Consider the following 15318-nt stretch of genomic DNA (forward strand, 5'->3'; position numbering starts at 1 on the left):
GAGCTCCAGTATCATTTTGCATGAAGAAGTAAAAAGGACACTACCATTCTAAAAAAGCCCAATGTTTTTTGGCAAGTCTGCCCAAAAGTGGAGAAATGGATTCAAGTTCTCTTAAAGGGAAAGAGAACAGCACACGGCCATTTTTCAAACTACAATTCAGATCTTTGTTGTTGGTTTTTTTGTTTTGTTTTGTGTGTGTGTGTGTGTTTTCTGTTTTTGAGACAGACTTTTGCTCTATTGCCCAAGCTGGAGTGCAGTGGTGTGATCTTGGCTTACTGCAACCTCCACCTCCTGGGCTCAAATGATCTTTCTACCTCTGCCTCCTGAGTAGCTGGGACCACAGGCATGCACCACCATGCCTGGCTAACTTTGCATTTTTTGTAGAGATGGAGTTTCATTCACCATGTTGCCCAGGCTGGTCTCGAACTCCTGAGCTCAAGCGATCTGCCCTCCTCGGCCTCCCAAAGTGCTGGGATTACAGGTGTGAGCCACCATGCCTTTCCAGTTTTTTGTTTAAGGGATTCAGAATCAAGGCAAATAGGGAAAACTTATAGCCAGATGCAGTCACCTATAATACTCTACCTATTCTCTGTCTCCAGTTCATTCTTGCGTAGATTTGCATCATCTAGAAGGCTCTGCAATAAGGCTATTTTTTCATTGTCCGAACCTTCTTGGTTAAGCTTTAACATCTTATTCTCATGCTGAAGACGAATAAGTTTCTCCCTGAATGAACAAAATAAAAACTAAATATTATATACACAGTCATTTGGTGCATCAGTATACAACACAGGTATCAAATCTAGCTAAGCACTCTTACAAATTTAATACCAGAACAGAAATGAAAAATAAAGTACAACAAATTCAGCTATTATAGCTGGCAAAGACATTACATTTAAGGTTTTAAATATTTTCTTTATAGAAATAATACAGTCTCTAAATACAATGATTTGTAATAAACATGATTTCAAAATCCTATTTCTTCCCTGATTTAAATATTTAAACTATGAATGCATTTATTTATTTGTTATTTGATTCTTATTAGAGAACACAATCTCTAGTGCTATGCTCTTAAATTATCAACCATTTGGTGGCAAGATATTATATCCGACAAGAATCACTTCAAGCCGGGCGCGGTGGCTCAAGCCTGTAATCCCAGCACTTTGGGAGGCCGAGACGGGTGGATCACGAGGTCAGGAGATCGAGACCATCGTGGCTAACATGGTGAAACCCCGTCTCTACTAAAAATACAAAAAACTAGCTGGGCGAGGTGGCGGGCGCCTGTAGTCCCAGCTACTCCGGAGGCTGAGGCAGGAGAATGGCATAAACCCGGGAGGCGGAGCTTGCAGTGAGCTGAGATCCGGCCACTGCACTCCAGCCCGGGCGACAGAGCAAGACTCCGACTCAAAAAAAGAATCACTTCAAGACATTCAGTCTACCCATTCCTGTAATATGTAAAATTAAATTCTTGAAACAAGCCAGATCATTACAATCAGGTTACTGGACTGCACTGTTTTGGACTCTGTATATGCCAAAAGCTTACATTAAGGGATATTAAAAACAGTATCCATACAGAACTTGCCACCATATTTACTGCAGGGACAATATAATTAAAACGTTAGTTCATATGAAGACATACTTGTTGAAGATAGAATTCATTCTTTTCTTTACACAGGGTCATCTTTAGGGGACCCCATGAAGACAGTATGAACAGATACCAAATACTATGAAAAGCTGTGGAAAAGCTTATTGTGGATAAAGAAAAATCAAAGAAAGAAAGAAACACGCACACACACGCATTGCTCTTATTTTATAAATATAATAAATCTTTTACTTTTGCTACTGAAAAGATGAACCAAATCTGTGATCTAATTCAAGCAACTATTTAGAATTTGATGTATTCTATTATGGGCAACAGCGACTTTCTTGTTTTTTTTTGAGATGGGGTCTCTCTCTGTCACCCAGGCTGAAGTGCAGTGGCACGATCTCGGCTCACTGCAACTCCCGCCTCCTGGGTTCAAGCAATTCTTCTGCCTCAGTATGGGCAATAGGGACTTTATATTTTTCAGTTACAAAGTAAACACACAGTTTGTAAGGAAGATAAATGAAAAGAAAATATAAACCCTCCATAACTATAGTGCAAAATGACTACTGCTGAAATATAGCCTTCTAATTCTATGCACATATACTCACATGCAAACATTTTTCAAAAGGGATCACAAAGTACAAATTACATCGGTACCTGCTATTTACACCTAAAATTTCACAATCTTTTTATATCATTAAATATACTTGGATATTTTAAATGACATGGCATTAAAATCGTTACTTATTTAATAAACACCCAATTATTGGGCATTCAGATTGCTACCAATTTTGAGCTTTAACAAGGTAATAAGATTAGCCTTATAAATATACTTTTCTGTATATCATTGGTTATTTCCTCAGGATTAACTCCCAGAAAAGTAATTTTTGGATCAAAAGATAGGTGTACTTTTAGACAACAGACACATCCTGCCAATCTCCTCAAAAGAAAGGTTGTACCACTTTAACCTTTTGCCTTTGCCTTTAGTTTATGAGATTTCCAATTTGTCCACACCTCTAACTCAATAAAAAGTATCAAATATTAACCCATCGTCTAAAACATGTAAAATTTTCATCCCAGTTTATCATTTTTCCTTGATAGTTGTCTTCTGGACACACAGCATATTTTAATCTGTATCTGGTCATACTCAGAAAAGCCCTATTTGCTGAATCTTTATCATTGCTCTTTTTTTTTTTTTTTTTTTTTTTGCAGACAGAATCTAGCTGTCACCCATGCTGGAGTGCTGTGGCGCCATCTAAGATCACTGCAACCCTGCCTCGTAGGTTCAAATGATTCTCGTGCCTCAGCCTCCTGAGTACCTGGGATTACAGGCATGTGCTAGCATGCCTAGCTAATTTTTTTTGTATTTTTAATAGAGACAGGGTTTTGCCATGTTGGCCAGGATGGTCTCGAACTCCCGGCCTCAAGTGATCCGCCTGCCCTGGCCTCCAGAGCACTGGCATTACACATGTGAGCCACCACACCTGACCTATCATTGTTCCTAGTTTAAAAAACCAACTGTATTACCAATACGTTTCCTTAAAAATTGTGAGTTGTTTTGGACATAACCACTTATTTATAAACGTTCATAAATATGTGTTTATTTATTCAACAAATCTTATTAGTTCAATTATAAAGTAGCATATCAGATGGCAAAAAAGAAAAAGGTACACAAGATACTTCCAGACTTGGTGCTGCCTTATACGCCTTTTGTTTGTACTTCTTCTTCTTTTTTTTTTTGAGATGGACTTTTGCTCTTGTTGCCCAGACTGGAGAGCAATGGTGCGATCTTGGCTCAGTGCAACCTCACCCTCCTGAGTAGCTGAGATTACAGGCGTGCATCACCAAACCCAGCTAATTTTGTATTTTTTTAGTAGAGACAGGGTTTCGCCATGTTGGTCAGGCTGGTCTTGAACTCTGACCTCAGGTGATCCACCCACCTTGACCTCCCAAGGTGCTAGGATTACAGGAGTGAGCCACTGCGCCTGGCCCTTTTGTCCTTCTTAAACAAATGTTAACCAACAACTACAAATTGTTTCCATTTATTCAACAAGTATTTGAAAGCTTATTTCAACTTTTACAGTGTATGAAACCCTTACACAACTGTTATTTAATATCCACCAAGGAAGTTTATGAAGAAGCAAGGCCAGTGTCCATTTTAAAAAGAGGCAAATAGGCCCCAAAAAGGTAAAAAGCAATATTCAGAATTAATCAGTCTCCTTTTAATGGACACTTGGTGTCTCCCTCACTTATTTTTCATTTTTATACATGAAGCTAGTTATGCATAAAAATAAATGAAACTGGCTGGGTGCGGTGGTTTACACCTGTAATCCCAGCACTTTGGGAGGGCAAGGCGGGCGGATTACTTCAGCTCAAGGAGTTCAAGACCAGCCTGGGAAACATGACAAAACCTGGTCTCTACAAAAAATAGCCAGGCGTGGTGGCATGCGCCTGAGATCCTAGCTACTAAGCAGGCTGAGGTAGGAAGATTGCTTGAGCCCAGAAGGTCGAGGCTGCAGTGAGCTGTGACCACGCCACTGTACTCCAGCCTGGGTGACAGAGTAAGACCTTGCTTCTAAATAAATAAATAAATGGAATTTTTAAAATACTATGAATAAAAAATATAAGGTATGATTGAGGGAAGAGTAGTTAAGATGGGGAGTCATTTCCTCCTGTCTATAGCATTATATCTTTCCCAGACCTTTCCATGTGGTTAGCAGATAAATCTTTTTTTTTTTTTTTTTTTTTTTTTTTGAGACAGAGTCTTGCTCTGTCCCCCAGGCACAACCTCAGCTCACTGCAGGCTCTGCCTCCTGGGTTCACATCATTCTCCTGCCTCAGCCTCCTGGGCAGGAGAGTACCTGGGATTACAGGTGCCCGCCACCACGCCTGGCTAATTTTTTGTATTTTTAGTAGAGACAGGGTTTCACCATGTTAGCTAGGATGGTCTCGATTTCCTGAACTTGTGTCTGCCCACCTCAGCCTCCCAAAGTGCTGGGATTACAGGTGTTAGCCACCAAGCCCAGCCGGTTAGCAGACAAATCTTAATAACTAATAATTTTGCATGCTGATAGCTAAGCACAACTATTGTCTACAGGCCAAATGTCTTCAGTGCTTTATGTCTGCTGAGGATACTCAAGGTTAGGACATAATAATTGGCTTTGTATGTGTGAAAGATTGTCTTATTGAAGTGAGCAAATCAATTTTCCATAGGGCCAGCAGAAGAAAGCTTCTAACATGTTGAAAACATAAAAATTTAACAGAGTTCATGTTGAAAATGTTGGTTAGAAAGAATAAGGAAATGATCTTCTTCATATTGTACATATGTTTTCTCCAGGAATACTGTGCAGTGTAAATGTGAACACTACAATCTCCTTACCTGATTTCAGGTGTAACAATCTCTGCTGCTAGACTGTCTGAAGACTCCTGACTTCCAAGAGGCATTAACCCTGTAAATATACAAACATAAATATAAGGCTAATTGAAAACACAGTTATACAACTTTCGATATGAAACCCTACTTTGAGCATTAATTTTAACAGCAAAAATAATTTTCAAGTAAAGGACCGTGTCACAGTGGTCTTAAAATATTATTAAGTGTGGTCTTAATAAAAATACCATTTTAAGTATTATTAAGTATACAATAGAATGGCATTCAGTATATTCACAATGTTGTGTAACCATCAATGCTACGTATTTTCAAAACTTTTTCATCATCCAAATCACGAACTCTGTAACCATTAAGCAGTAATTCCCTATTCCTCCCTCCCCTATCCCCTGGTAACCTCTATTCTATTCTACTTTTTTTTTTTTTTTTTTTTTTTGAGATGGAGTCTTACTCTGTTGCCCAGGCTAGAATGCAATGGCGTGATCTCAGCTCACTGCAACCTCTGCCTCCTGGGGTCGGGCAATTCTTTTGTCTCAGCCTCCTGAGTAGCTGGGATTACAGGTGCCCACCCAACTAATTTTTTGTATTTCTAGAAGAGATGGGGTTTCACCATGGTGGCCAGGCTGGTCTTGAACTCCTGACTTCAGGTGATCCTCCCGCCTCAGCCTCCCAAAGTGCTGGGATTACAGGCGTGAGCCACTGTGCCCAGCCTTACTTTTTAAATGTAATGATGTAACACACATATTTCTCTCTGTCAGGTGTATAAAAAATATTCCTTATTTATTATTTTTTTTTTTGAGATGGAGTCTCACTTTGTCGCCCAGGTTGGAGTGTAGTGGCATGGTCTTGGCTCACTGCAACCTGTCTCCTGGGTTCAAGCAACTCTCCTACCTCAGCCTGCCAAGTAGCTGGGATTACAGGCACCTGCCAGCATGCCCAGCTAATTTTTGCATTTTTAGTAGAGACAGGGTTTCACCACATTGGCCAGGCTGGTCTCCAACTCCTGACCTGAGGCAATCTTCCCCACTCAGTCTCCCAAAGTGCTGGGATTAAAGGTGTAAGCCACCACACCTGGCCACCTTATTCTTTTAAATGGCTCTACTGTATACAATTGAATAAGAATATTATTCCTGTATTGCTGAACTTTCAGGCTGTTTCAAAATCTCACTTTTAGAAAAATGCTTTAATTCATTAGGGTAAATTTAATTTGTAGAGCAAAAGTGCTAGGTCAAAGGATACATAAACAAAGAGGGTGTCCTAATCCTTTTTCTGTTGATTATAACAGAACCGAAACTGAGTAATTTATAAGAAACACTATTTTTGGCTGGCTGTGGTGACTCATGCCTGTAACCCCAGCACTTTGGGAGGGCGAGGTGGGTTGATCAATTGGGCTCAGGAGTTTGAGACCAGCCTGAGCAACATGGTGAGACACCATCTCCACCAAAAATACAAAAAATTAGGTGGGCATCGTGGTGCATGCCTGTATTCCCAGCTACTTGGGAGATTGAGGTGGGAGGATCACTTGAGCCCAGGAGGCAGAGGCCAGATCATGCCACTGCATCCCAGCTTGGGTAAACGAGTGAGACCTCATCTCAAAAAAAAAAATAAAAAATAAAAAATAAAATTATTATTTACAATTCTAGTGGCTGAGAAGTCCAAGACTGAGGGGGCACATCTGGTAAGAGCCTGCCTGCTGGTGGGGACTTTCTGCAGAGTCCCGATGCAACACAGGGCATCACATGGTGAGGGGGTTGAGCATGCTCACTTGTTCGCTCAGGTCTCTTTTTCTTTTTATTGAGGAGTTTCACTCTTGTCATCCAGGCTGGAATACAGTGGCATGATCTTGGTTAACTGCAACCTCCGCCTCTCAGGTTCAAGTGATTCTCCTGCCTCAGCCTCCCCAGTAACTGGGATTACAGGCGCCCATCTCCACACCCAGCTAATCCTTGTATTTTTAGTAGAGACCAGTTTTTGCCACGTCAGCCAAGCTAAGCTGGTCTCAAACTCCTGACCTCAGGAGATCCACCCACCTTGGGCCTTTCAAAGTGCTGGGATTACAGGCCTGAGCCACCGCACCAGGCCCTCTTTTTCTTATAAAGCAACCAGTACCACTCCCATGACAACGCATTACTCCATTAACATATTAATCCATGTATGCATTAATCCATCCCTGAGGGCAGAGTCCTCATGCTTTAATCACCTCTTGAAGGCCCCACCTCTCAAAACTACCACATTGGGTATTAACTTTCAACATGAGTTTCAGAGGGGACATTCAAACTATAGCAGCAAGGTTAAAACATATAGGTTTATAGGTGCAAAGAAACACATGTGATAGTTTACATGAAAGGGCTTATGGTTTCTTGATTATATCAGAGCTGAGAGAAAAAGGGTTAAACTTCAGGTGAGTTTTTTTTTTTTTTGAGACGGAGTCTCGCTCTGTCGCCCAGGCTGGAGTGCAGTGGCCGGATCTCAGCTCACTGCAAGCTCCGCCTCCCGGGTTTATGCCATTCTCCTGCCTCAGCCTCCCGAGTAGCTGGGACTACAGGTGCCCGCCACCTCGCCCCGCTAGTTTTTTGTATTTTTTAGTAGAGACGGGGTTTCACCGGGTTAGCCAGGATGGTCTTGATTTCCTGACCTTGTGATCCGCCCGTCTCGGCCTCCCAAAGTGCTGGGATTACAGGCTTGAGCCACCGCGCTCGGCCGAGATTCTGAAAATTGCATAAAAACTCATGTAGAGGCTGGGTGCAGTGGCTCATGCCTGTAATCCCAGCACACTGGGAGGCCAACGCAGTTGGATCATCTGAGGTCAGGAGTTCAAGACCAGCCTGGTCAACATGGTGAAACCCTGTCTCTACTAAAAATACAAAAAATTAGCTGAGTATGGTGGCGGGCGCCTGTAATTCCAGCTACTCTGGAGGCTGAGGCAGGAGAATCACTGAACCCGGGAGGCGGAGGTTGCAATGAGCCGAGATCACACCATTGTGCTCCAGCCTGGGCAAAAAGAGCAAAATTCCATCTCAAAAAAAAAAAAAAAGAAAAAGAAAAAACAAAACTCATGTAGAGATGCTTAGAGATATCTGAAAGAACTGCGAGGCAGCAATGAGGATGCAGTTATAATCACAAACGATGTATTTTTGGTGAAAACAAGAAAGATACATAATAATTTCCTTAAGTTGTCCTTGGTAATCTGGAATAGAGAAAAAAAAATAGGATATCTCAATTAGGGTTTGACAAGCTAGAAACAGGTCAAGAGAATAAAGAAGGGGAGTGGTGGTGAGAACAAAATGAAAATGGTTTCTGTGCAGCTGGGTAAACTGGAAAATGAAGCAAGAAGAGAGTTGATTAATAAGACAACAGAGAGAGAGCAAGGAGGTGAAATGAAAGAGAGGAGAAGGGAAAAAAAAATGTTGTAGTCAGAGGAAAAGACAAATTCCAGTTTCAGGTAACTGAAAAGCCACAGGCTGGTTACTAGTCTGGGAGTGAACTGTGAAGCCAAACAAGCGATCCATTGGCCTCCACCATCCCCAGCTGATGACAAAGGAGTGGGTGGGGTAAACCTTGAGCCAAGTGTGGTTCTTTTCCTGGGAGAAAGAGCAGTTTTCTCCTTAGGATCTAAGTTCCTTAATGGATTGACACCTACTCAACTTTTCTTAGTTGAAAAAAAATCACTGCTTTAGGAAGTCTGATGTACTTAAAAGAAAATTATCATTTTCTTTTAGAAACAGGGTCTCGCTGTCACCCATGCTGGAGTGAAGTGGCACAGTTTTGGCTCACTGTAACCTCAAACTCCTGGGCTCAAGTGATCCTCCCACCCGAGCCTTCCAAGTAGCTGGGACTACAGGTATGAGCCATTGCACCCAGTCATTATTTTTATTTTTGTAATAATACATATTTAGAGACAGATGGAATCTCAATGTGTTGGCCAGGCTGAACTCAAGCTCCTGGACTCAAGAAATCTTACTTCCTTGCCCTCCCAAAGTGCTGGGATTACAGGCACGAGCCACCATGCCTGGCACATATTCTATTTAATATTTGAAATAATTGTGTTAAGTGTGCAACATTAAATTACCTGCCACTAGGTGTGATCTTAGGGCACCAACAAAACTAGGTCACCCTAATTTGTCAAGAGTATATGGTTATCTGGTCGGGCGCAGTGGAACACACCTGTAATCCCAGCACTTTGGGAGGTCATGGAGGGCAGATCACCTGAGGCCAGGAGTTCAAGATCAGCCTGGTCAACACGATGAAACTCCTTCTCTATTAAAAATGCAAAAAGTGGCCGGGTGTGGTGGCTCACACCTGTAATCCCAGCACTTTGAGAGGCCGAGGTGGGTGGATCACCTGAGGTCAGGAGTTCGAGACCAGCCTGGCCAACATGGTGAAACCCTGTCTCTACTAAACATACAAAATGTAGCTGGTCGTGGTGGCAGTCACCTGTAATCCCAGGTACTCGGGAGGCTAAGGCAGGAGAATCGCTTGAAACTGGGAGGCGGAGGTTGCACTGAGCTTAGATTGCACCATTGCACTCCAGCCTGGGGGACAAGAGCAAGACTTCATCTTAAAAACACTCCAGTCTGGGTGATAAGACCGAGACTCTGTCTCAAAAAAAGAAAAAAGAAAATGGTTATCTGATATCTTCTTAAGAAAGGATATCAGAGTATTACAGCCAACTTTTCTGTATCACATTTAATACAGCACAACTTTTTCTATATTATATTTAATACTGTTTTCATTTAAAATTACATATTGGGGGCTGGGCGCGGTGGCTCAAGCCTGTAATCCCCAGCACTTTGGGAGGCCGAGACGGGCGGATCACGAGGTCAGGAGATCGAGACCATCCTGGCTAACATGGTGAAACCCCGTCTCTACTAAAAAAATACAAAAAACTAGCTGGGCGAGGTGGCGGGCGCCTGTAGTCCCAGCTACTTGGGAGGCTGAGGCAGGAGAATGGTGTAAACCCGGGAGGCGGAGCTTGCAGTGAGCTGAGATCCGGCCACTGCACTCTAGCCTGGGCGACAGAGCCAGACTCCGTCTCAAAAAAAAAAAAAAAAAAAAAAAATTACATATTGGGGAGTGTTTTGCCTTACTAAGAGCATCTAAAACTCTTCATCTGGCTCTAGAGAAAGAAGTTATGATTCTCATTTTGCAGAACAAACCAAGTCTTGGAGAGTTTAGTTACTAGCTCAAGCTGCAGAGCAGAGACCATTATGATGGTATTCAACGTTTATGACACCTTATGTTTATGATGGTACATACCAGTTTTCTTTTTAAAGTTGTGAATCTTATCGCTTCTCGGCCTCTTGGCTAAGATCAAGTGTGTAAAGTTGTGAATCTTTTTGGGCCTTCTTTAATGGTTAAGTGTTTTGGTTTTTTTGGTTTTCTTTTTTTGGAGACAGTCTCACTCTGTTGCCCAGGCTGAAGTGCAATGGTGCTATTTCAGCTCAATGTGGCATCCACCTCCCAGGTTCAAGCAATTCTTGTGCCTCAGCCTCTTGAGTAGCTAGAATTACAGGCACGCACCACCATGCTTGGCTAATTTTTCTATTTTTAGTAGAGGCGGAGTTTTGCCATGTTGGCCAGACTGGTCTCCAACTTCTGGCCTCAAGTGATCCACCTGCCTTGGCCTCTCAAAGTGCTGGGATCACAGGCGTCAGCCACTGTGCCCAGCCTAATGGTTAAGTGTTTTAATCAAATAAAGCATACCATAAAGTTAACCTAAATATGTTTTGGGATATCTCCACCCATCTTTTTTTTTTTTTTCCTCTTAGTGATTGAAAGTTCGAATGATATGGAATCATCAGCCCACCTAAATGATTGAGCTTTGGGTCTTTTTGGGTCAACCAAGGGAAAGTGAGAAGGAAGTCAAGCAAGCCAAGAAACTACTCTCACGCCCTTCTGTGGTTGGTTGTATTTGCAAGACAGGGGGTCCCCAAGTGTCTTCACTTTTTGATCCTTAGCATGGTTCCCATTTTAGAAGCTGAGGTCCCAGACTCCTTTCTGCTTATATAAGGGGTGTCGGGCAACAGAGTGTTATTTAAGAAAACTTTTTCTGTAAGTCATTTCATTAATACTTCTTGAGGACTGTATGATCTCACACTGATAACAAAGGGGACGACAGAAAGGTGAGATATAAATGTGTTCTCCCAACATGCAAAGTGAGGAAATGAATTTTACCTTACTATCTGCCTCCATTATCCTATGCCAGAGGGCCTAAAACATTGATGTGCACAAAAAACACCTGGGGCACTGTTTTAAAATTCACCTTTCTGAACTTTGTCTCCAGAGTCCCTGATTTGTAGGCATGAGTGGACCTGGGAATCTGCATCCCAGGTGATTCTAACACTATTCACCATGCTGTAAGAAACACCATTCTTTTTTTGTTTTGTTTTGTTTTGTTTTTCAGACTGTCTTGCTCTGTCCCCTAGGCTGGAGTGCAGTGGCGCAATCTCAGCTCACTGCAAGCTCTGCCTCCCGGGTTCACTCCATTCTCCTGCCTCAGCCTCCCAAAAAGCTGGGACTACAGGTGCCTGTCACCACGCCCAGCTAATTTTTTGTATTTTTAGTAGAGACGGGGTTTCACCATGTTAGCCAGGATGGTCTTGATCTCCTGACCTCGTGATCTGTCCGCCTCAGCCTCTCAAAGTGCTGCGATTACAGGCATGAGCCACCGTGCCTGGCCAAGAAACACCATTCTTACACAAACTTGATGAGGTTTAAAAAACTCAAGTTGCAATTAAGTCTTTGTTTCTGTCATCCTTGCCAAATTATCCTATTACTAAATTGGCCCTTTTCTTTTTCTTTTTTTTTTTTTTTATTGCCCAGGCTGGAATGCAGTGGCGCAACCTCAGCTCACTGGAGCCTCTGCCTCCCAGGCTCAAGTGATACTCCTGCCTTAGTCTCCTGAGTAGTTGGGCCCACAGGCACATGCCACCATGACCAGCTAATTAAAAATTTTTTTTTGTTGGGGGGTGTCTTGCTATGTTGCCCAGGCTGCTCTTGAACTTGTGAGCTCAAGCCCTCTGTCCACCTCAGACTCCCCAAGGGTTGGGATTACAGGCGTCACCACCATGCCTGGCCTAAATTTGCCCTTTTCTACAAAACACTTACAGCCCCTAACCTGAATAGCATTGCTGGAACTAAGCTTAAATTGTCTGCCCAAAGCAATTTACAACAAAGTAGGAATTAGATTTAAAACATCTTTTATGGCACTTGGATTAAAAAATATATATACACACACACATATATATACACACACATCTACATCTACATCTACATCTACATCTACATCTACATCTACATCTACATCTTGGCCAGGCGCGGTGGCTCACATCTGTAATCTCAGCACTTTGGGAGGCTGAGGTGGGCGGATCACACGGTCAGGAGATTGAGACCATCCTGGCTAACACAGTGAAACCCTGTCTCTACTAAAAATACAAAAAATTGGCCGGGCATGGTGGCACACCCCTGTAGTCCCAGCTACTAGGGAGGCTGTGGCAGGAGAATCGCTTGAACCTGGGAGCCAAGATCTCGCCACTGCACTCCAGCCTGGCAACAGAGCGAGACTCCATCTCAAAATATGTATCTATCTTAAGGGAAGTATTAGAATATCTCTATTACACTACTTTTGTTTCTCCTTTGGAGAAATTAGCACGGCAGCGTTGTCTAATTAAAAAGCTGGAGAAGTCACGTCCACTTTTTTTCATGGGTCTGTTAAAGCCCTATCATTCATTCTTGACTCATCCTATGTCTTTGGGAAGCCTTTCTGGGTAAACCTATCCACAAGGAAAATCCTTTATGTCACTACCAGCCCTTGCACACGTTTCAATTATAGCACTTTTCATCTTGTACCACAATTGCCTAATTTATTTTTGTATCTCCAACTCTACTAACACAGTGCCTGGCAAACAGCAGGCGCTAAATAATTGCGGGATGAATGAGTCCACGGCAAGAGACTAGGCCGGGAGTTTTAAAAATCAATGCTGACTGAGAAATGAAGTACGGAAATGTCAAGGGCTGGAATAAAAATCATCCCTAACAGCACAGAATCCTCATTAAGGGAACACAGGTCAGGCAGGTGTCCCAGCCCGGCGGCGCTGAGGGGTTGGTGGTGTTTTCATTGTTACGAAACAGGTGGGCTCTCTCCTCCCCGCAACCCCTCAAGAGCCCGGCCTCCCAGGTTCCCACTCTTAGGTGCGCCCCACCCGTGACCGACTCTCCCCAGCCTGCTGCTTGTCCTCGCCGGAGCCACCCCTTCCAGTCGCTACGCCAAGGAGGGGCGTTCAGATCCTCCAGTGAGGGCCTAGGAGGCCTTTCATGGCCAATCAGTAGCCAGGCCCTGCAATTTGGGAGGAACTCAGCATCCACACGGACAGCTGGACTGCTGGACGATTCCTTAGGGTGCTTGTTTTACGCAAGGCTTAGAGGTCAAAAATAAGGGGACACAGTACTCTCAGAATGGAAGGGAGCCGCACAGACTGTCTGGGTTGGCCATTTTCTAAGACGAACCAACTGCTTTTCAGATTCCTCTCCACCTTTTACGCGTTCCTCTGAAAAAAGCGGGTGTGACTGATTTGGAAATTGGCTCAGTGACTGAGGGTTCAGACCACCATTGGACCAATAAGAAAAGGCAATCGCTGGAGCCTGGGCTTTGCGAAGAGCAGCGCAAGTGGGCCCAATGTTTCATTTTTATCTATTGGTACAATCATGTTCAAGTGAACCAAATAGTTTTATTTATACTAGTAGAAATAAATCATCTGGCTGGGCGTGGTGGCTCACGCCTGTAATCCCAGCACTTTGGGAGCCAAGGCGGGTGGATCACCTGAGGTCAGGAGTTCCAGATCACTCTGGCCAACATGGTGAAACCCTGTCTCTACTAAAAATACAAAAATTAGCTGGGTGTGGTGGTGTGCCTGTAATCCCAACTACTTGGAAGGCTGAGGCAGGAGAACCGCTTGAATCCGGGAAGCAGAGGTTACAGCAAGCGGAGACTGTGCCATTGCACTCCAGCCTGGGCAATAAGAGTGAAACTCCGTTTCAAAAAAAAAGAAAGAAAAGAAAAAAGAAAAAGAAAGAAATTATCTGGTTTGTGCTCCCAAAACGTTTTTACCTTGAGTTGTGAGCTGCCCTTCTTGAGCTTGTACACAACGAAGCTCTTCAATGGTTTCCTTCAGAGAATCCCTTTCTGTTCTCAGTCTCTGGAGAGACATAAAAACATGAAGGGGGGTTAGCTTCACGTTTTAAGAATTTATTCATCAGAGGCCTTTGCCTTACCCAATAGAATGATAAACAATAGTGAACATGAACATGTTTTACCTTTTTCTTTTCTATGGAAAGATCATAGAAGGAAGAAAAGATTAAAACAATTTTTCCCATTTAACAATACTGAATATCTACTATGTGCAAGGCAATATGCTATCCACAGTTAAACAAAACTGTCTACTCCATCTTTAACAATTAGTAACTAATTTCTTAACATTCTTTTCACTAGACATAAAACATTGAAGAACAAAGATAATAAATATTCATAAATCATGAAAAAGTAGAAATATTTTTAAAAGATTTGAAATATGCTGAACAACAAAAAGTCCTCTATTAATCATACAGAAAACAAGAAAGCTACATAAACGTATAGAAAGTCATGAGCAGAACAATGTAAAGGAGACAACAGTGGTAGAAAAGATAACTATATAAAAAATAAATCTGAATGAAGTATTATAAAAATATTCTTTCGACTTTTTTGCCTTATTTCTGAAACACAAATGGAATTCTCCTATAGCTTAAAAATAAACAGGATTTCTAATTTTTAAATTCATAAATAAAATAAATTAATGTGGCCAAACATGAATTAAACATAAATGCCTTAATTTTAGCAGTGCTCAAAACCAAAATGCCTAATACATATACTCACATCCTTTTCTTTTTGAAGACTGTCAACTTTTTCTTTTAGCCGCTTATATTCAAAATCTAGTTTATCTGCTTTCTTTGATTCTTCGGATAATCTATTTTGTAGTTCTACTACCTGATACAGAAAGATACCATTACTTATACATAATCTGAAACATTAGAAATTATCACTATTTTCTTCTACAGGTTTAAGAAAACTAAACCCTCTCCCACCATACTCAAATGCATATGATCCAGCAGTCTAACACAGTGGAGAGAACTAGGAATAAAAACCTGCCCAGTTACTATGGGTTCCCAACCAGAATCATCCAGTGTAACAATGTTCAAAATCATACAAGAATCTATAGGATTTTCATTTCCAGCAATAGAGATAACTGGGTAGTCTGAAATTCTTTTTGTATAAAACAAAATAAATGCTGTGGTGGGGCAGGGGGATTCCAATTGC

At 42.2% G+C, this 15318-nt stretch overlaps 1 protein-coding gene across 4 annotated transcripts in view; it reads right to left on the reverse strand.

Moving 5' to 3' along the window:
* HOOK3 (hook microtubule tethering protein 3) overlaps positions 1–15318 on the reverse strand; it is a 137619-nt gene that overhangs the window by 34383 nt on the left and 87918 nt on the right. For 2 of the 4 annotated variants that reach the window (XM_030938109.1, XM_030938110.1), the window contains exons 12-15: positions 14878–14988; positions 14077–14164; positions 4962–5031; positions 583–723 (exon numbers count right to left, since the gene is read on the reverse strand). In XM_030938109.1, coding sequence (XP_030793969.1) covers positions 583–723; positions 4962–5031; positions 14077–14164; positions 14878–14988 — 410 coding nt within the window. The remainder of the gene's footprint in view (positions 1–582; positions 724–4961; positions 5032–14076; positions 14165–14877; positions 14989–15318) is intronic. The other 2 variants (XM_030938111.1, XM_030938112.1) reach the window with 1 other exon arrangement.

Source organism: Rhinopithecus roxellana, chromosome 9 (assembly GCF_007565055.1).
Source record: "Rhinopithecus roxellana isolate Shanxi Qingling chromosome 9, ASM756505v1, whole genome shotgun sequence".
Classification (NCBI taxonomy): domain Eukaryota; kingdom Metazoa; phylum Chordata; class Mammalia; order Primates; family Cercopithecidae; genus Rhinopithecus; species Rhinopithecus roxellana.